At 50.1% G+C, this 21524-nt stretch overlaps 1 protein-coding gene and 1 non-coding gene across 2 annotated transcripts in view; one reads left to right on the top strand and one right to left on the bottom strand.

Annotated features, from left to right (window-relative positions):
- The first annotated feature begins 5176 nt into the window (after positions 1 to 5176).
- UBE2QL1 (ubiquitin conjugating enzyme E2 Q family like 1) overlaps positions 5177 to 21524 on the top strand; it is a 57640-nt gene continuing 41292 nt past the window's right edge. The window contains exon 1 of the mRNA XM_055554650.1: positions 5177 to 5971. Coding sequence (XP_055410625.1) covers positions 5177 to 5971 — 795 coding nt within the window. The remainder of the gene's footprint in view (positions 5972 to 21524) is intronic.
- On the bottom strand, positions 9106 to 9178 carry TRNAC-ACA (transfer RNA cysteine (anticodon ACA)). Its single transcript has one exon. It is a non-coding gene; the product is annotated as a tRNA-Cys (tRNA).

Below are 21524 nucleotides of genomic sequence, written 5' to 3'. Positions count from 1 at the left end.
TTTGGACCAGGTACTTAATTTCTCTATAAAGTAAGGCTAAACATGCTGCCTACTTAAGAGGTGTTAGGTCCCATCACTTCATGGCAAATAGATGGGGAAACAATGGAAACAGTGAGTGACTTTACTTTCTTGGGCTCCAAAATCACTGCAGATGGTGACTTCAGCCATGAAATTAAAAGATGCTTGCTCCTTGGAAGAAAAGTTATGACCAAGCTAGATAGCATATTAAAAAAAGCAGAGACATTACTTTGCCAACAAAGGTCCGTCTAGTCAAAGCTATGGTTTTTCCAGTAGTTATGTATGGATGTGAGAGTTGGACTATAAAGAAAGCTGAATGTCGAAGAATTGATGCCTTTGAACTATGGTGTTGGAGAAGACTCTTGAGAGTCCCTTGGACTGCAAGGAGATCCAACTAGTCCATTCTAAAGGAAATCAGTCCTGAATATTCACTGGAAGGACTGATGCAGAAGCTGAAACTCCAATACTTTGGCCACCCGATGCAAAGAACTGACTCACTGGATAAGACTCTAATGCTGGGAAGGATTGAAGGTGGGAGGAGATGGGAATAACAGAGGATGAGATGGTTGGATGGCATCACCAAATCGATGGACATGAGTTTGAGTAAGCTTCAGGAGTTGGTGATGGACAGGGAGGCCTGGCGTCCTGCAGTCCATGTGGTCACAAACAGTCAGACACGACTGAGCAAACTGAACTGAGCTGAAGATTAAGTGAATTAAGATTCAGATCACATAGTGCTTGGGATGACACAAGCTACGAATTGCCATGTGAGTGTTGGCTTCGATGATTGGTGGAAAAACGAAGGCCATTATAGGTCATGTGCCTAGTGACATCAGAGATCAACACTATGCTGCCTTGCAGTGAATTCTTTTAGTGAAAAAATGTCTTTGAATTTTGGTCATGATCTCAACACCTCTGTTGAAGGGAATAAACAATGTGCACGATTCGGGCGCTGACATTCTGAGCTGGTCTGGTTGATGCCTTTTTGAGACTGGACTCCAAAAGAAATAGGACCAGCTGGAAAAAATCGATACAGCCCTTTGAGACAAAAAAAAAATAAATGGTCAAACCCAGTTCTGCATCTCTTTATAAAAACTGCCACTGGAGAGAGCTGGCCCCGACATCACTGATTCGAATGCTCATGGGAGTGTCATTGGCGGGTACAGCGCACTTCCCAGACGACTGATGACGGTGGTGATAACCAGCTTCCCTTCCTGTCTCCCTTTCTTCCCTTCGAGGCAGACAGGCCTCGGCTCTCTCTGCAGAGATTCCCTAGCTGTCCTCCTCCCCATCCCATCACTGCTTGCGAAGGGAGAAGGAACTCAGGACCCGCAGTTGTCCTTAGAGATTATTTTCTTTTGCGAAATGCTCATAATTCAACTGTCCTAATGGTGTAAACTTAATCTCTAATAAGGTAATTTTTAAAAACTTGTTAACTTTTTTTTCCATTGTAACTGCAACATATTCCTTTTCAGAGTGTTGGAAAATCAAATAAACAAGAAAAATTTTAACACGAAGTGTAACCTATACACACTGCTAGGCTGGGTAGTTACCCAGTCAATCTTCTCAGACAGAACTTTCTAGAATCTCCTGGGATAAGAAGGAAAGGTCCTTCTTCCCATTCCTGCCTTTACCATGCAGTCACTGAAGCAAGTCTCCGGGTCCATGGACTGGAGGGTTGAGGGGAGAGTAAATTGAGAATACCTACCTGTACTAATGTAATAATTGTTATTTCAATTTTCCTCCTTCAGTCATTCTTCCTACACATAGCTTTATGTAGCTGTAGCTATAGTGTGGATATACCTTTTCACTCTGCTTTCTTACTTGAAATTATTAAGTTCATCATAAATATTTTCATTTTGCCATATAATCTCCATAGCTATAAGGTTATTGCTGCATACTATTCTCTCAAGTGGATTAGGTATAATAGGTAAGATGACCACAGTCTCACCTGCTGGTCAGTCCTGCTTTGGCTTCTTGCTTCAGCATCAGTATTAAATGAGATCCCAGGTAGCTCAGATGGTAAAGCGTCTGCCTACAGTGTGGGAGACCTGGGTTCAATCCCTGGGTCTGGAAAATCTCCTGGAGAAGGAAATGGCAACCCACTCCAGTATTATTGCCTGGGAAATCCCATGGCCGGAGGAAGCTGATGGGCTACACTCCATGGGGTCACAAAGAGTCAGAGGACATGACTGAATGACTTCACTTTCTTTCATTTTAACTTTTACTTAAAAACAAAAACAAAAAAAGCTGCATTCAGAGAATAAATTATATGGTCACTCTAATAATCTTCCCAACCAGAAATAAAGACCTTACAGACAGCTGCCTGGGATTTCAGTTAAACCATTCCCAAACCACATGGGATGACACCCCTGATTCAGGTAAGAAACATTTCTCTGAGGCCTCCCCCAAGGCCCGCTAGTCTGTGGGGATGACAGTCACATCTACAGAAGCTTTCTCACCTCCAGCTCCAGAGCAGGACCAATACTCAACCCAAGCAGAAACCTTGTAGTGCAAGATACAGTCTGGGGCAGCTGGTCAACCCCAGCACAGGCCTCGGGGACATGGGGTCGGGGTGCAAGGCCCAGCACAGGGCTGAGCTGGGCCAGCTGCTCAGCTTCTTTGAAACAGCTTCTTCATCAATAAAATGGGTCAGATAAAGCCTGAGATGGCGTCTCTGGCCGTAAAATGATAAAACATGTAATGCTCGCCTGTCCCCACCAGCATCGCCACCAGATCTTCTAACATTCCATCTTCCCACAGGTTAAATGAACTCAGCATATTTACAGACAGACCCTGTCATCTTCCTGCTCCACTTCTCTTCAAAAATCAAAGCTGGATAGAATGGGGGTCACAAAAATGTCCAGGAGACCTGGACAACTACATCGCAGTCAGTTACAGCGAGACTTGGTCACCAGCCACTGATCTCGCTTGGGCAGAAGCTCTGCCCAGTCCCATCCACTGAAAAAACAGCCTCCACGGAGACGCACCTTTGTACCTCGTCCCCGATCCAGGGACCATGTCCCAGGGTGCATGCACTTGCCACAAGCCAGCGAGGACTGGCCAGCACCCTGCTCTGCTGGAGACAACCCCAGAAAACCCAACCGCAGACCATCAGATCTGTACTTAGTCCCGGGGTGGTCTGAAAAGTTACTTTTCACAGTGAAAATTTTTAACAATTTGGAAAAAGTGAAAATGGTAGAGTCATTTAGAAACAATCATCATGATGACATTAGAATGAACACGCTGGGCAGATGAATTTAGAGGGTCCTCGAGATAGATGAAAGCCAAACCAGAAACAGCAGAGAAGTCTGGAGTCAGCCCTGAGCCATCTGGGTTTTCGGGGGGAGTCCTCCTACTTTCATAGCTCAGTCGGTAAAGAGACTGCCTGTAATGCAGGAGACATGGATTTGATTCCTGGGTCGGGAAGATCCCCTGGAGCAGGAAATGGCAACCCATTCCAGTATCCTTGCCTGGAGAATCCCATGGACAGAGGAGCCTGGCGGGCAAGAGTTGGGCACGACGGAGCGACTAGGCGCACACACACCTCCTACACCGCGGTGCTCATCACCGCCCCACCCGGTTCCCGATTGCGCAGCCGGGCCACGCACACCAGACCCGGCCCGCGGGGCAGCGCCATCGCTGCAAACATTGCCTCCACGGCTTCTCTGGTTGGTCCAGCTTTGGGGGCTTTTTGCTTGAAATTTCACCAGATAAAAATACTTGTCAATGGGTTCGAAGCAGAAAGAGGGGGGAGGGATGAAAGCGCCCAAGTTGAGGGAGGCTTCTCACCCTTTCCGCTGCCGGTCCCGAGGTCACCCGCGGGTACCGGAGTCCGGGGCCCGCCCCGAGCACCCGCGGGCGCCAGCGTCGGACGCAAAAGCCAGTGCTCAGAGGTCCCTTCCTTCCCCTTTCGGAACGCAGGACCCCTGTGGCGTGGAGGGGACGAGAGGAGCCGGGCCGGGACGCAGGGGTCAATTCATGAAACGGTCATCTTCTAAAGTCCTGACTCGAGGCGTGGTGGGGGCGGGGGGGCGGGGGCTATTCTTTAGGGCTTGCGGCGCTCTCGCTCCCTGAGTCCTACTTCCCAGTCCCCGATTCTTTGATTGGTCTTTGGGAAAGCGCTGGTTCCGCAGACCCAGGTCCCGGATTGCCGTGTGGGACTCCAGGCTCCATCTGGGACGAGGGAATCAGTAAACAGGTTGCTTTCCATCCTTTCCCCGACGTCCCCTTCCCCTCGGGATTGTTCGAACCAGGGGAAGCGAGGTCGGAGGTAGGTCACCGGCCGGCGGCCAAGCCTGGATCCCGGGGCGGAAAAGCTGGGGGCCTCCGAGACCCCGAGTGCGCGCCCACACACGCCCCTTGTCTCCCTACTTCGCATCCTCGTTTCGCGTCTGCCGGGCTCCGCGCGCGGCGCCCCCGCAGCCGGGCTCCCGGTGTGGCCGGCGCGAGCCGTTGTCTCCCCCCAGCGGCCGTGCGCTTATAGCCGCCCGACCCGGGCGGGCGGCTGGTGGGGAGCGGAGAGGCTCGGCGCAGGCAGGCCCACGGCCCCGCCCCGCGCCCCCCCGCCCGGACCGGCAGGACCGCCCCCTCCGCGCCGCGCGCGGCTCAGACGGAGCAGCCGCCTCTGCAATGTCAGCAGCCGCAGCGGCGGCGGCGGCGGCGGCGGAGACGCGAGCGGCAGCGGCCGGGGCCCCGCGGTAGCTGCCCGCGCAGCACTGCACGGCCCGGCGGGCGCGCACGGCCCGAGCCCGCGGCCCCCCTCGCTGCCTCCGGGGCGCGGCGGCCGGCTCTGCGCGCCCCGGCGCGGCGCTCGGACTCGAAGCCAGCCCCGGCTGCGGCCGCGCACAAAGGACCGCGGACGCCGGGCTCCGGGGACCGGCCGGGGGGGACGGACCACCGCGCCGCGCGCCCTCCACGCCTCCGCTTCCCCGGCGGCCGGAGCCCGAGCCCTAGCCCGAGCCGGCCCCGTCATATGACAGCGGCGACCCAGCGGCCGGCGAGAGCGCGTGCTGCCCACTCGCCTGCGCCACGGCCGCCGGCGCCGGGGGTGGCCTGCGCCGCGCCCCGCTGAGTGGTCGCCGGTCGCCGCCCCGCGCGCCCCTCGGGCTCCGGGCGCAGGAGCCCAGGGGAGACCCCCGCCCGCGCCGAGCCTAAGATGGCCACGCTGCTCCGCAAAATCGGGCTCATCCGCCTGCACAACCGGGACACCGAGGACCCCAAGCACCACCACAACAACCACCGCGCCGGCGGCGGCGGCGGCGGCCCGCAGAGCGCGGCGCTGCGCGGCAAGGGCGGCGCCAAGAGCGGCGGCCACAAGCCCCTGCAGCAGCCGCACCCGGCCGGGGGCGCGGGCGACGCCAGCCCCGGGCCCGGCAAGGGCAAAGGCAAGCGCGCGGCGGAGCTGGCCCCGCGCGACAAGGCGCCGCCGCCGGCGGCGGTGGCGGCGGGGGCGCCGGGCGCCGGGGGCCCCCGAGAGCGGGCGGCGGGCGCCAGGGCGGGGCCGGGCCCGGCGGCGGCGGCGGCGGCGGCGGCGGGCGGCAGCCTGGTGCCCGCGGCGCGCCAGCAGCACTGCGCGCAGGTGCGCAGCCGGCGCCTCATGAAGGAGCTGCGGGACATCGCGCGCCTCAGCGACCGCTTCATCTCCGTGGAGCTGGTGGACGAGAGCCTGTTCGACTGGAACGTGAAGCTGCACCAGGTGGACAAGGACTCGGTGCTGTGGCAGGACATGAAGGAGACCAACACAGAGTTCATTTTGCTCAACCTCACCTTCCCCGACAACTTCCCCTTCTCGCCGCCCTTCATGCGGGTGCTCAGCCCGCGCCTAGAGAACGGCTACGTGCTGGACGGCGGCGCCATCTGCATGGAGCTGCTCACGCCGCGCGGCTGGTCCAGCGCCTACACGGTGGAGGCCGTCATGCGCCAGTTCGCCGCCAGCCTGGTCAAGGGCCAGGTAAGCGGGCGGGCGGGCGGCTCGGGGGGCGCGCGGGGCGCCCTTGAAACCTGCCTCCAACGGGGAGACGTCCCCCGGGCGCCTCCGCTCGACTTGCCTGAGCGTTTTCTCCCTTGCCCGCTTTCCCATCCCGTCGCTCCGGGTCTCCGCCTCTCCAGAATTCGGGTTCTCCCTCCCGCACACCCTCCTGTCTCTCCTCCTCTGTCCTTCTCGCCGATCGACCCTCCGGCTCTGCCTGTCCACCTCCGGTCCTCGCCTCAAACCCGCTGCCTCCATCCGCTCATGCCTTTTTCCCCCTTGCCCCTCCACCATCTCCGCCTCCTCCCTCCCTCTTTGCCCCCTAATCCCCCTCTCTCCTCCCCTCCCGTCCCATCCCGCCCCCGCCCCCTCCCAGGTCTCCTCCGTGGCCTCCCCATCTCCTGTAGCCATAATCTCCCCGAAGGTGAAACTTTATATGGATCTCATCTTCTAAATGTGCAGCCCAGTTTATCGCCCCCTCGCCCGCCACACACACAAAGGTTTACCCCACCCCCAAATAGCTCAGGGATGCCCTGCGAGTTGGGGGGGGGGGGGTTGTCTCTGCAGAGGCCAGCTGCCTGCTGCCGAATCTGCTCGCTGGCCCTGCTTCGTCCTGACGGGCATCTAGTGCAAGGTGAAAATTCTGCTCTTGACAAATTTCACTGGAGAGGCAGAGGTGTGGTGTGAGTCGTTCTGTAAGTGACAAGGCCAGACTCCCCCAGGAAACGCCTGGGACCTGCCTCTCACCAGGACCATCGGCTCCTGGGAGATCTAGCTCTCTCTCAGACCTGTGAACTTCCTTCAGTTTCCTCATGCCCCCAGGGCTTAAATCCATCATCAGGGTTAAAGATTTTTGACGACTAAAATCAGGGGCAAGATTGATGTCTGAGTCTTCTCGCCTCCTGCCCCAGATGGCAGCTTTACTGTAAAGAACCCCCAGAAAACCTGACAGGGGAGAATGAATGAATCTTCTGAAATCCCTTCCCCTAATCCCAGGGACGGGGGAGCCTGGTGGGCTGCCGTCTACGGGGTCACACAGAGTCGGACACGACTGAAGTGACTTAGAAGCAGCAGCAGCAGCAGCAGCTGCAGGCAGAGGTGTGATGGTTTTTCTCTTCCCAAGCTATATGCTCTTGATCATGTTCAGGTTGGTTGATGTTTTCCTAAATCTCTATTGAGCATTGCTGCTACTGCTGCCGCTGCTAAGTCGCTTCAGTCGTGTCTGACTCTGTGCGACCCCTGAGACGGCAGCCCACCAGGCTCCCCTGTCCCTGGGATTCTCCAGGCAAGAACACTGGAGTGGTTCTATTGAGCATTACTTAAAAAAAAAAAAAACAACATAGTTTTATGTGGGTGTGTTTTAGGTTTATGGAGAATCACTGTTTTGTTTAGGAGACCCCGAATGACCTCGATGTGATCTTTCTACAGCCAGCATCTTAGAAGCCATCAGTCCCCTGTCACCTGCCTCTTCAGGATCTTTCACACTAATCAAATAATGCTTGTTCTGCCAGTTTCACTAGAGGTGGAGCCCCTGGGATTCCACGCCAATTGCCTTGGCACTTAATTCTTGACTGAGGTCTGTTTTCACCAAGTAACTATCCTGCTAGTCCAGCTTTCCTGGGGTTTAGCTTCCGCTTGTTTCTCCAGTTCGAAACAGCATGAATGTGGCAGCTTTAGAAAGGCGAGGTTTAACGCTTTAACATCAGAAATTCACCCTGAAGCTTGTGGTTTCATGCTGGCTCTGATGTGATGGGAGCCTGCGATGGAATACAAGCCACGGGGGTCAGAGGGGGTCCCGTTTATATTATCAGGATTCGTACAAATGATGGGGAAGACTTTTTTACAGAAATGCATCTGTTATTGGTATCAGACAGCTCTGCTAATCAGAACTCTCTAGAACACTCTCTTACCATCTTTTATCCTTCATGGGGATGACTTTGAGGACATGGGGCAAAGGAATATCATTCTGCCCTATAATCATAGAATCATAGCATTTAGGTTTGGAAGCGATCCCAGAGGTCACATGGACCTCAGCATGCATTTTGAAAGATGCAGGAAAATAAAGATTTCAAATGACAAGTAAGGACTTTTTTCCCTAAGAAGAGATCTGTCTTAGTAAGTTGTTAATAAATATTTGCCACGTTCACATCAGTGCTGTGAGTGATCGTTCTGTTGGTGCCTCGGCACTTCTATTAAATTGGGCAAGTCCTTGGGTATATATTTCTTTTCTCCGTACTCCAAATTGAGAATCTTCATACAGTTGGCAAGATAGAGACCTCATTGTTGCAAGTAATTATCAACATTTTTATTTATTAGTTTCAAAATCTTAGTTGAACTCAGCACCTCCCCCACCTAGCATATTGTGTTATACTTAGCCTGTTCTAAAGTCTAGCATGTGAAATATCTGAAAGGAAGAGGAGGACTCAGAAATTTTTAAAAATACCAATTCAGTTCCTTTGCACTTTTCCTGCTGACTTCAGCATCCAAAAGAGCCGTGTAGGGTACACACAAACCCCTCAACATGCAGGTAAGGACCGGAGGAATGGTCGCCCACCAGTGTCTCAGGCTTCTGTGTGGGACAGGGTCCGGGTAGTTTGGGGGCCCTGTGTGTTAGGCACCTTTCCTGCTTTTGTGAATTTCCTAACAGGTTGTTCATCGCACGTACCTTGGTTACCGAATTATTTCCATAGTTAAAGGTAATAAATAGGCTTTGGGAAAGCAATCAAAATACCTGATGAGGTTTTCAAAGAGAACCAAGAATGCTACCAAACCAATAATTACTTTAAAAGGCAGAACGGTTCCATTCTAGTTACCTTCCCCTCTCTGTTGGCATTTTTTTTAGGATTCATTTTTCTTACTCGACAAAGTTAGAAAAGTCTCCATTTCCTCTTTCGCAACTGCTAAGCTTAACTTTCTGAATTGGGGATACCCTAAAGTTGATTTTGTTTCTCTGCCTTTAGACACATCATAAAATACTTTTAGCATAGCATAGTGAAGTCGCTTGTCGTGTCCGACTCTTTTCGACTCCATGGACTGTAGCCTACCAGGCTCCTCTATCCTTGGGATTTTCCAAGCAAGAATACTGGAGTGGGTTTCCATTTCCTTCTCCAGGGGATCTTCCTGACCCAGGGATTGAACCTGGGTCTCCTGCATTGTAGGCAGACGCTTTACCATCTGAGCCACCAGGGAAGACAAAATACTTTTAAGGGTCATATTGAGAAGAGATTGGTCTTCTTAATCAAATGGTCACATAAAGAAGAGATCTGCTTCACCATTTTGTGTTGAGCATTAAATGTTTGGGTTTATCTTGCGGTGTGACAGATCAGCCATTTCACGTTACCTGACTCTTGGGGGCCCCATGTTATCAACATCTCTGGTGTGCTACTTTAGGAATTTTGTCTGTTTTAAATTAACTTACCAAATATTTCTTCTGTATATATTCTGTGTAGAGATGGTGACATACGTACCTTGCCTGTTTATTACCAAATCTTCTTCTGGATACAAAGAGACATTTTAGCTAACTCTTCGTTTGTGAAATTAAAAGAGAAATCTCCATGCCTTGGAGGGTCCTGCCTAGGCCATGCCCTGTGCGTACTGGGTCTCACTCCCGGAATAATTGATGATTCTACAGATGCCCTCTGCTTGCACTTGTCTGAGCAGAAGGCTCCCCAAAGTGACTTGCTGTTGTTCAGTTGCTCAGTTGTGTCCGACTCTTTGTGACCCCATAGAATGCAGCACATCAGACTTCTCTGTCCTTCAGCATCTCCCAGAGCTTACTAAACCTCATGTCCATTGAGTCAGTGATGCCATCCAGCCGTCTCATCCTCTGTCATCCCTTTCTGCTCCTGCCCTCAATCTTTCCCAGCATCAGGGTCTTTTCAAGCGAGTTGGCTCTTCACATCAAGTGGCCAAAGTATTGGAGCTTCAGCTTCAGCAGTATAGGAGTCATAGTGGCTTGAGGGTGCATTAAGTCGGGGTTCTATTTTCACATCAGTGTGCCTCCTGAGTGTCTCCTTTTTAATTAGTGAGATATCACCCTGGGCAGGGGAACCAGATGGCACTTGAAAGAGAGTTTCTTACTCCTCCTCTGCCCCCTTGGTGCCAACCACGGGACTCAACCCAGCAGGAGGTGGATGCATTAGCAGCAGTGGCCGCTAGCATGTACTGTTGGCTCTGTGTCAAGCTCTGGGCAGCTGAGCATTAGGGTGATCAGCTTACCTGGCCCTGCTGTTCCTGTGGTCACTGTACAGGTGAGGGAACCTCAGCTCCACGCCGTCAGGGGAAGTGAATGCAGCTTCGTGTGCTAATACCAGCAATGACTGTGAGGCTCTGAGCACCAGCCCATGGTGGTGGTGGTTGTCCGTGATGGTAGAGTCACACGCAAGCCACCCTGTTATCTCCAGCCGGTGGTTGCAGGTGACCTATGGGGTCATCATTTGTGTCCACAGAGGACAGGGACACAGTTAGGAGAAGAATGAGAACAGTCGGACTGAAACACCTTCAGTTCTCAGTGTTTGAACTAGAAATAGGTAAGCGATTCTGGGACAGTTGAGTTTCCTGACAGCAATCCTTTCTGGAATTTTGGAACACAGCAAAGTGGCAGGTTTCCAAGCTTGTGAACATATGATGAAGAAGGAGCAGCCCTGCAGATCAGCTTTGGTTGATGATAAAGTGCATCTCAGAGGTCAGCTTTAGCGCTTCAAGGGTTCTGTGTCATGCGTGTTCCTGAGTCTGGCACACACACACACACACACACACACAGCCCATCTTCAGGATTTCTTCCAAAGTACTAGGCCTGGAAGTAGCTTTTTACTTGTCACTGCACAATCTCCATGGCTTCCCAGGTAGCTCAGTTGTAAAAAACCCGTCTGCCAGTGCAGGAGTCTCGGGTTCAGTCTCTGGGTGGGAAAGATCCCCTGGAGGAGGGCATGGCAGCCCACTCCAGTATTCTTGTCTGGGAAATCCCATGGACAGATGAGCCTGGCGGGCTACAGTCCAGGGGGTCGCAAATGAGTCAAACACAACTCGGCGACTAGAAGCAAGCAAACACAATCTCAAAAAGTAGCGAAGAACAGCCCTGTGGGTTCCTAAAGTATACTGGCGTCTGAGCTATTGTAGTTCACACAGCATTCTGAAAGCGCTGTGTGGGTTTGCTAAGTCTCTGACCCAAAGTACCGCAGTCTGGGGCGCTCAAACAACAGGCATTTACTTCTCACCTTCTGGAGGCCAGAAGTCTGAGACCAAGGTGACAGCAGGCTTGGCTTCTTCTGAGGGGAGGAGGATGTTCTCAGGCCTCCTGCTCAGCTAGTAGACGGCCGTCTGCTCTCTGTGTCCCCACGTGGCCTTCCTTCTGTCTCTGTGTCCTCACCTCCCCTTCTTGTAAGGACACTGGTCTTACTGGGTCAGTGAAAGGGAAGGTCGCCCAGTCGCATCCGACTCTTTGTAACCCCATGGACTATACAGTCCCTGGAATTCTCCAGGCCAGAATACTGGAGTGGGTAGCCTTTCCCTTCTCCAGGGGATCTTCCCAACCCTGGGATCGAACCCAGGTCTCCTGCATTGCAGGCGGATTCTTTACCAGCTGAGCCACAAGGGAAGCCCAAGAATACTGGAGTGGGTAGCCTATCCCTTCTCCAGGGGATCTTCCTGACCCAGAAATTGAACCGGTGTCTCCTAGCATTGCAGGCGGATTCTTTACCAACTGAGCTATGAGGGAAGCCCTTCTGTTACTGGATCAGGGCCCACCCTAATGACCTCAGTTTGACATGATCACCTCTGCAAAGACCCTCCACACATGGTTAGTTACCTTCTGAGGTGCTTGGGGGTAGGACTCCATGCTATGAGTTTTAGTGGGATCACTGCACAGCCCCATGACGAGCCGAAACAGGAATTTCTTAACCAGTTCAACATCTTTTCTCTCGAGGCTGTTGCTGGTTTGCAGAGTAACATAAATGAAGCCCACCTGTGTGCACTCAGGACCGCACTCAGAGGGGTCAGCTTGGAACAGAGGCCGTGGCCCCTTTAAAGGGAAGCTAAGAGAAGCAGGCGTGTAAACAATGACAGCCGGGGCGTGGGTCATGCCATGTGACTCAGCCAGGAGAGCAGATTTGTGTGTTTCGGGGCGGGGGTGGGGGGTGTCTTATGAGTCACTCTGCCATTGTGTCCTGTGCCCACGTGTAGGTGACAGAGGTCATCACCCATGCCTGATGACTCTGCGGCTTTAGGTCTCCGTGTGCTCGATGATTCGGAGGAAAAAATAGCTTGTTCCGCTATCAAGTAGGGCGGGCGGGAGGACACGGACAGGCCTCTGCATCCTAAAATAGTCCCACGCCAACTTGGCGAGCTCCCACACGCCGGCTCCGCAGCGAGGCTGCGCATCCCGGGCTGACGGTGCAGTTCATAGCCGTAGTGATTCACTTTACCCTGGTTGTAGCCTTTTCAGGATCAGCACATACAGAAGGAGGATGCAAATGCCTTTCTGTTTACTTGTCTGATTGATAGGAAACGGTGTAAAAGGTTTGCTTTCCGTTTTCAGGGTCAGGAGAGTTTAGGGGCTTTTCTTTGGTCTTCAGTGGGACATGCCAAACCAACTAAGAGGTTGAAGTTTGTTTTAACCCAGAGCCCTGCCCTTTCTCACCCCCAGGAACAGGCATGTGTGAGTGCGGGTTTAGAAGGAAAGCGGCCTCAGTGGTACCTCTATGGGGGCAGTAAAGGGACCAAATGACTTTCATGTCCATTTAAAAGATAAAATTTAAAAAAAATACAGCTACTACTAATGGGTTCTCTGAGCCACATTTCAAATCTCTTGAATCCTAGATTCTTACTGGGTGGATAAGATGGTGGGAAGGGCTTCACCGGTGGTTCAGTGGTAAAGAATCTGCCTGCCAATGCAGGAACTGAAGGTGACACAGGTTCGATCCCTGGGTGGGGAAGATCCCCTGGAGGACGGCATGGCAACCCACTCCAGTACTCTTGCCTGGAGAATCCCATGGATGGAGAACCCTGGCAGGCTACAGTCTATGGAGTTGCAAAGAGTCAAACGTGACTGAGGTGACTTCGCACACCCACGCATGCAAGGGAGTGGGGAGATGGGATGGGATAGGGGAGGGGTAACTCCTATCCTCTCTGCTGGAGGTGGTCAGCCCTGGGTCCATTAGATGCTCTGGGAAGCCTTTAAATTATTCCAGTGCTCACGTGTGTGCTCAGTTGCTGAGTAGTATCTGACTCTTTGCAACCCCATGGACTGTAGCCCACCAGGCTCCTCCGTCCATGGGAATTCCCCAGGCAAGAATACTGGAATGGGTTTCCACTTGCTCCTCCAGGGCATCTTCCCAACCCAGGGATCAAACCCATACCTCCTACATTGGCAGGCAGATTCTTTACCACTGTGCCACTTGGGAAGCCCACATTATTCCAATGCCAGGTCCCCATCATCAAAGATTCAGATTTCTCATGGATAAGATCAGGCCCTAGTAGAGTCCTGCTGGAAAATCTACTTGATTGTAATGGATGACCAGGGCTGGACCAGAACTGCTCATTTATTCCACATCCACCATCTGTGGTCCCTCCTCCCACCAGCAGCCAGAGCTTCAGGCGGTGGTGGGTGTAATGAACTCTTCACCTGCCCCCCCTCCCACCTTGCTTGAACTCACTGTCCTGTGTCCACCCTGACCAGCCCTCTGGAAGCCCTGCTTGTGTAGAAGAGACTGTCACATAACCCAGGCCTGCCTCCCTGGACTAAGGAGTGAAAATGCTGCAAAAAGGGAGCGTGAGTGTCAAAAGAGTCCTCACCTCAGATCAGACACAGCTCCAAGGGCTCAGGTGCAGGATCACCCAGAACTGTGGATAACTAGCTGGTTCATGCACTGTAGGCATTGAGTGCCCTCTGTGCCAGGCACACACTGGGCACACAGGGAATAAAATTTGTGGAAAGTGCTGGTCACCAAGAACTATCTGCTGCTGCTGCTGCTAAGTTGCTTCAGTCATGTCCAACTCTGTGCGACCCCATAGACGGCAGCCCACCAGGCTCCCCCGTCCCTGGGATTCTCCAGGCGAGAACACTGGAGTGGGTTGCCATTTCCTTCTCCAATGCGTGAAAGTGAAAAGTGAAAGTGAAGTCGCTCAGTCGTGTCCGACTCTGTGTGACCCCATAGATGGCAGCCCACCAGGCTCCCCCATCCCTAGGATTCTCCAGGCAAGAACACTGGAGTGGGTTGCCATTTCCTTCTCCAATGCATAAAAGTGAAAAGTGAAAGTGAAGTCGCTCAGTCGTGTCCGACTCCTAGCAACCTCATGGACTGCAGCCTACCAGGCTCCTCTGTCCATGGGATTTTCTAGGCAAGAGTACTGGAGTGGGGTGCCATCGCCTTCTCTAAAGAACTATCTAGTGATTGCTATTCAGTTGCTCCATCATGTCCGACTCTTTGCAGCCATGTGGACTGCAGCATGCCAGGCTTCCCTGTCCTTTACTATCTCCCAGAGTTTGCTCAAACTCATGTCCATTGAGAAGGAGGTGCTATCCAACCATCTCATCTTCTGCCACCCTCTTCTCCTCCTGCCCTCAATCTTTCCCAGCATCAGGGTCTTTTCCAATGTGTCGGCTCATTACTTCAGGTGGCCAAAGTATTGGAGTTTCAGCTTCAGCATCAGTCCTTCCAATCAATATTCAGGGTTTATTTCCTTAAGGATTGACTGGTTTGATCTCTTTGCTGTCCAAGCGACTCTCAAGAGTCTTCTCCAGCACCACAGTTTAAAAGCATCACTTCTTCAGTGCTGAGCCTTTTGTAAGGTCCTACTCTCATGTCTGTACATGACTACTGGAAAAACTGTAGCTTTGACTACATGGGCCTTTGTCAGCAAAGAGATGATTATCTAGTAGGGATGATGCGAAACCCGCTCACATGTGTCTATGATATGTCCAGCAGTCCTGCAGTTACTGCTTGCTTAGTATTTAGAAAAGGCCCGTTCACTGGTGTGTACAGACTGGACACCTGGCCATGGCCTGCGTGTGCACTGGGGACTTATGAGAGGCAGGGTTCTGGGGTCAGCAGGGTTTTCCAAGCTTCTCCGTGACTATCCCAGCAGGAACGCTTATTGCAGGTACCTGACTGTAACACTGAGGGTTAGCCTGCTTTTCTGAGTATTGTTTCACTGCTCAGTTCGGTTCAGTCACTCAGTCGTGTCCAACTCTTTGTGACCCCATGGACTGCAGCATGCCAGGCTTCCCTGTCCATCACCAACTCCCAGAGCTTGCTCAAACTCATGTCCATCAGGTCCATGATGCCATCCAACCATCTCATCCTCCTCTGTTGCCCCCTTCTCCTCCTGCCCTCCATCTTTCTCAATCAGGGTCTTTTCCAGTGAGTCAGTTTTTTGCATCAGGTGGCCAAAGTATTGGAGTTTCAGCTTCTGCATCAGTCCTTCCAGTGAATATTCAGGACTGCTTTCCTTTAGGATGGACTGGACAAAGGACCCCAGATGGAGAGCGTCAGGGGAATAAACAGAATTGGGACCGACCAGGTGGCATTGGTTAGGAGAGGAGGGCCGGGTGGGACCTGGGAGCGGGAGGAAGTGGCCAGAAGGTGCCGCTGCCCACCTGGCGGGTCTGGGATGGTCTACCTCCTCCTCCCAGCCTGGCTTCTCCCCGCCCCACCCCGCTGTCTCCCTACAGGTGTGTCGTCCCTGCTTGGCTTCCTGTGGTGCCCCATCCAGCTGCTCCATCCCCTTCCATCCTCCCTGCTGGCATTGCTCTGGTTCCTCTAAACCCTCACCTGGCCTTCTCACGCCCTTGATCATGACCATTATAGAATACATCCAAACCCCCAATCAGCACCCACCCGGGGTGTGGCTCTTCCCACCAGGGCCCCCGGGAAGTCCCTCTCCCACCAGCCCCACCCTCCCAGGGCACACCGTAGGTCTTCCCCTTTGCTGAGCTCACAGGCACATCTGGATCTGGAAAGCTCCCCTGTTCATCAGTTGAGCCCCTTCCATCCTCCAAAACCCTGCCGAGATGCCTTAGCTCCCGAGGAAGACTCCTCCATGACTCCTCCAATAACGCGAGGGCTCTATTCTCTAATACCTCCACGTGGTCTGGACAATGTTGATTTCTACGCTCATCCTGCTAGACTGCATTACCTATCTGCAGCTCTGTTTCATGTTCCCCTCATCCAATACCCAGCATATCATATGTGCTGAACAAATGTGTCCATTACCAATTTGCTCAACTGAGCACACACTCCATCCCCTCCACTCGTAGCTATTTGAAATAAAGTAAGACTGTGAATTTGCCAGGTGCTTCCTGTGGGCTGGCTGCTGTGCAAATGCTTTAATGGGTCATTTGATTAAATCTTTGCAACAGCCTATGGGGTAGGTGCTGTTGTTAGCCCCATCTTACAGAGGAGGAAACTGAGGCTCGCTGAGGTTGAATCTGTGCCCGAGGCAGATGGCTGGTAAAAGGGCAGAGCGGAGATGTCACCAGGCAGTCTGTCAGAGCCACCTGGTCCTGTGGGCTGTCACATTGGCAGGTGGCACCCCCCCCCCACCCTGACCACGTAGCACGTGCAGCTTGGTCGTTCTCATGGGTCCCCACGCTCCTCAGGGATAGCTTTGTAAGGATAACATGCTTGATTTTGCTACAACTCAGAATTAATACACAAGGGGTGGGACTTGATGTAGCCATCAAATCTAATCTAAAATTCCATAGTTTATGGTACAGAATTTTCCACAAACTTGAACAACTGTATTGGCCCAAATTCAACCATCAGCAGCTTGTATCAATTATGTCAAATGGAAGAAAGTTTTAATTCTTTCAAACTATAGGAGAGAGAGAATTATTGCTGCATTATTTCTTCTATACACAAAAAGGAAAGACATTTTAAAGATTCTGAAGATACCTGGAGAAAGAAATGCTTTCTGAAGGTAATGGTTACATTGGTGAAGCCACACAGGTTGAAGAAATTACTATTTTAAAAATAGTTTCTGTAAAATAATAATTCTCCATATCAATATTTAGCAAGTATCCCCAAGATTTTTTATTATTATTAAGAGTTCTTGATGAGAGAAGGAAATCCTATCTTTTAGTGGATCAGATTACATTTTAAAAGTCAATTCAGCTCACTTGAGAATTGAAGGAGGAATTTCCCAGAAAAATATTGTTAAGGGGGTACTTGCCATTTTTTGATGGTGAAAATCAGACATTTCCAAACATCAGAATATGAAATTACAAAATGTTATTATATGGTGATTATAATAAAAAGCAGCTATTCTTGTTTTGCAAAATTGGTCATTTTGTGCACACACACACACAATTGCTTTTCCTTACCAATACATATGAATGAGAGTGATTTTGACTATCAGGCTGGGAGCCGGTTTTGCTTCCCAAGAGACACCAGCTAGGTATTGCATGTAACTGTACAAAATAAGCTTTCATTGCAGCGAGGATTAACCTGTGTTGGTCTTCCACAATTAGAGGCATACCCTACCCTACTCTGCTCCCCTGCCAGTGGAAATAACATGAAGGAAACTTGAAACTGAATTTGTTACAAGCTTAAATTAATTGTAACAAGATGACATGCGCTTTTACAATGTAACTTTTAAAAGTCATCCGAATACTAAATGAATCATGATTTCTTTAATCTCAGTTTGTACAAGAGGACTAAGTCTCAGGGAAGCTTCCTCTGTAGGTCACGTGTGAGGGGACACACTCCCCTGAGGTTGGAGCCCCTCCAGCTTGGCCTGGGGAAGGCTGCTGCTGCTAAGTTACTTCAGTCGTGTCCGACTCTGTGCAACCCCATAGACGGCAGCCCTCCAGGCTTCCCCGTCCCTGGGATTCTCCAGGCAAGAACACTGGAGTGGGTTGCCATTTCCTTCTCCAATGCATGAAAGTGAAAAGTGAAAGGGAAGTCGCTCAGTCGTGTCCGACTCTTCGCAACCCCATGGACTGCAGCCCACCAGACTTCTCCATCCATGGGATTTTCCAGGCAAGAGTACTGGAGTGGGGTGCCATTGCCTTCTCCAGCAGAGCCCCGCAAATATGTGGGTTAGGGTCCTCAGGAAGCCCTTCATCCCGTGAATGCCTGAAGCTAACACAGATGAGCTGCCCGTAGTGGCCCTTGTGGTCCCTCCCCTCACAGAACTGCTTGTTTTTCCTTTGATCACTTTTATAATGCGTATTAGGAAATATTGTAATCTTAGCCAGTAAAAGACAAAGTTTCTCTATAAGGGCCAACTGGTAAAATTACATAAAGCGTAAAGGAAATTATTTTAATTCATAACTAAAACTAATCTAATAAAAAGTGACTTTGAACCCTACTGGATTGAATTACAGTGATTTTTGTTTCTGTAATTTTATTTAAAAGATCCTGGCATCCGCCTTTTCATAGACAAGAGAGATGGATGCCTTTTGGTTATTCTTGCAGATCAGAGAAGGAACCAGAGGCCCCAGGAGCCCCTTCCTACAACCTCAGATCCCACAAGGCCACCCTTAGCATCTGTGGACATCTGGAGACCCCTCCTCAGAACAATGCATCAAATACACAAAATAAAATTCACAGGAAAACAGACTTAGAAATATAGTTATCACCTTTTTAAAATGAACTAAAACATGAAGTTAAAAAGCACGACTTTATTGACACATTTAGTATCAAGACCTTGTTAGTGGGGTCCAGTGGCTAAGACTCCATGCTCCCAATGCAGGGGCCCAAGTTCCATCCCTGGTCAGGGAGCTAGATTCCACAGCCAAAAAAATAAATAAAAATAAATATTAAAAAGAAATCTATTTACTGTCCTAACTGGACATAGAAACTGATGACATTTCAAGCTATCTACAACTGTGATGTGAGTTTTAAATGTCTGGGATTTCTCTTGGTAACAAAATGAAAGCGATGCTAAATCTGCTCTGCTCTGTTACTTCCAAGCACAACTAAATGAAGTGCTGAACTGCAGTTAGGAGTTAATGAAAATAAAGACAGCTTTTGCATCTAAGCTTATGTTCCCTTGAGGATTCGTGGCCCCTGGAGCCCATGGCTCTATGTGTTGAGAGCTGTCTTGGGAAAGAACTTAAGTCTTACCACACAGCTCATGGCCAGAACCTCTGGGGATGAGGTTCAGGACCTCAGCATGTAGCTCAGTCATGGTCTTGTTGGGTAGACTTGGGATAAAGCCATGGACCTCAAGCAGGGGCTGGCTGCACCCCAACCCCTCCTCCCAAGCCTGCTTTCCACCTGAGCCTCAGTTGCCTCACCTGAAAATAACCCCACATCACAGGTGTATTATGATGCTCAAAGGAAATGATGGCCGCAGGTGCCTTGCATACAGGAGGTGATCAGTAGATGCTCCTTCTTATAAAAGTAGAATTTTATTGAAATAAATATATAAGAAAAGTACAACCAAAGATCCAGAATTGGTTTTCCATTCAATATCCATCACAGGAAGCAATCTGCTTTCATAAGTATTAGTATTTCAGAGTGATACTGACATTCAGTTGGTTCAATTATTTTTCTTTATTTGATCATAATTTTATAATATTCACAAAAACCACAGTGCAGCCCCCTCTTTGCTCTCTCAGAACTGTCACCTACCCTTGTGGACTCTTGTCATCACCTGCTGACTCTCCATCATCAAGTCATTTTATATTGTTAAGAGTTGATTTCTAATACAAACCATGATTATGTTATCCAAGCACAGATTTGAGAGCTTTTTCAGCTTTACAGCCTTGCTCTCCAAGCACCCTGTTTGTTAGCAGTATATTTAAATTACCTTAATTTCTTCTGCTGCTAAGTTAGAAAATCACATTGAAGAATATAATTATTTCACACATTTATCTTCTCAATCACATCTTGGTTGAGATGCTTTCTTTATTACAGAATTTGAAGTCCACATGAAAACTTTTGGGCTTCCATTTTGTTTCAAGATGAAAAGCTGAGTCAGAAATCAAATTTTAAATGTTTTCAAATGCTGTGGTTTCCAGTAGTTATCACACAGAATGAACACAAATTGCCTCAGTACAACTGAAAGAGAGTTTCACTTAGTGGTTCTTTGCCTGACTGATAACCTTTAGGGAAAGTCTTTTCTTTCTTTCTTTTTTTTTTTTTAGAGTGTATATACATGTATATTTGTGTATATATATATTTATTTATATATATATATGAATAAGTATACATAGGTGTATATATATATATACACACACACATGTATATACATTCTTGTACCTCTTTGGCTATTATAAAATATTGATTGTAGTTCCCTGTGCTATACGTTAGATCCTTGTTTTTTATCTGTTTTATATGTTGTAGCGGTATGTATGCTAATCCCAAACTCAAGGAAAAGTCTTTCTTTAATGAAATTCATAAGAAGTGTAGTTGAAATGTTCAACCTACCTATGTGTACAATATATTACAATAATTGGAAGATAATAAACAGCAAACACCAATCTTCTCTTATTGCTTAGTCAGCTAAGGCTCTGAGCATTGGCCTGGACACTGGGGTAAGGCGTCCTGCATTTGACAAAAGAGCGACTAGATGTCTTCGGGGTTTTTTCCAGCTCTCAAGACTCTGATGAATGGAACCAGCATTCTCACGAGGAGAGGGAATAGTGTATGGTTCGTTGGTCCTCCAGGATGTTTATGTTGTTTCTGTTGTACTCCCACTGGTTTCCCACAAGGTTAGCAATACTGAAATCTGAAATTCAACCTCTGAGATCACCAGAGACATGAAGCCCCCTCCCATCCCCAGGGGCTCTCAGCTTGCAGGGTGCATCAGTCTAAGAAGGGGTGTGAGCTGCTTTGTGGAAGGAGAGTCTGTAACAACCTCTAACTCAGTGTGTGGGCCTGGGTGGTGTTGCCATAACTACCCCTGTAGGTTGGTAATGTTTTCAACACTGTAGTCAGCAAATAGAAATGGTTCTACCCAGCACTGCTCAGACTGTTTATTTCACAGGCATTTATGTCTCTTTTCCCCTCCTGTAAACTCATTATTTGGCTGTCATTGAACCTTCTGGTTGAGATCATTTAGTTGCCCTACCCTAAGAAAGGCTTCGCAGATGGCATTAGTGGTAAAGAACCTGCCTGCCAATGCAGGAGATGTAAGAGATGAGGGTTCAGTCCCTGGGTTGGGGACATCTCCTGGAGGAGGAAATGGAAACCCACTCCAGGATTCTTTCCTGGAGAATGCCATGGATAGAGGAGCCTGGTGGGCTACAGTCCATAGGGTTGCAAGGAATTGGACATGACTGAAGCAATTTAGCACACACCCCAAGAAAAAATATCAATAGCCCTCAATCTGCAGCTTGGCCCCAACCATGTACCACTTAGAAGTCTCAGAGGACAGCTGATCACCCCATTCAGATGAGGAGGCACCTAGCAGCTGTTGGGCAACCCCTGACTTGATTGCCCTTGGGGCTAGGATGCCTCACAAGAACAGATGACCATTGTTTAACCTTTTCAGGGTGTTTGAAGAAGGGATAGATGGTCTCATGCCATCTCTGTGGCCAGGAGAAACCCAGGGTCTTCAGAGCTGGGTCTTGATCAGCGCCCAACCC

Source organism: Bubalus kerabau, chromosome 18 (genome assembly GCF_029407905.1).
Source record: "Bubalus kerabau isolate K-KA32 ecotype Philippines breed swamp buffalo chromosome 18, PCC_UOA_SB_1v2, whole genome shotgun sequence".
Classification (NCBI taxonomy): domain Eukaryota; kingdom Metazoa; phylum Chordata; class Mammalia; order Artiodactyla; family Bovidae; genus Bubalus; species Bubalus kerabau.
The sequence above is the reverse complement of the archived record's forward strand: the minus strand, read 5'-3'. Positions and strand labels throughout refer to the sequence as shown.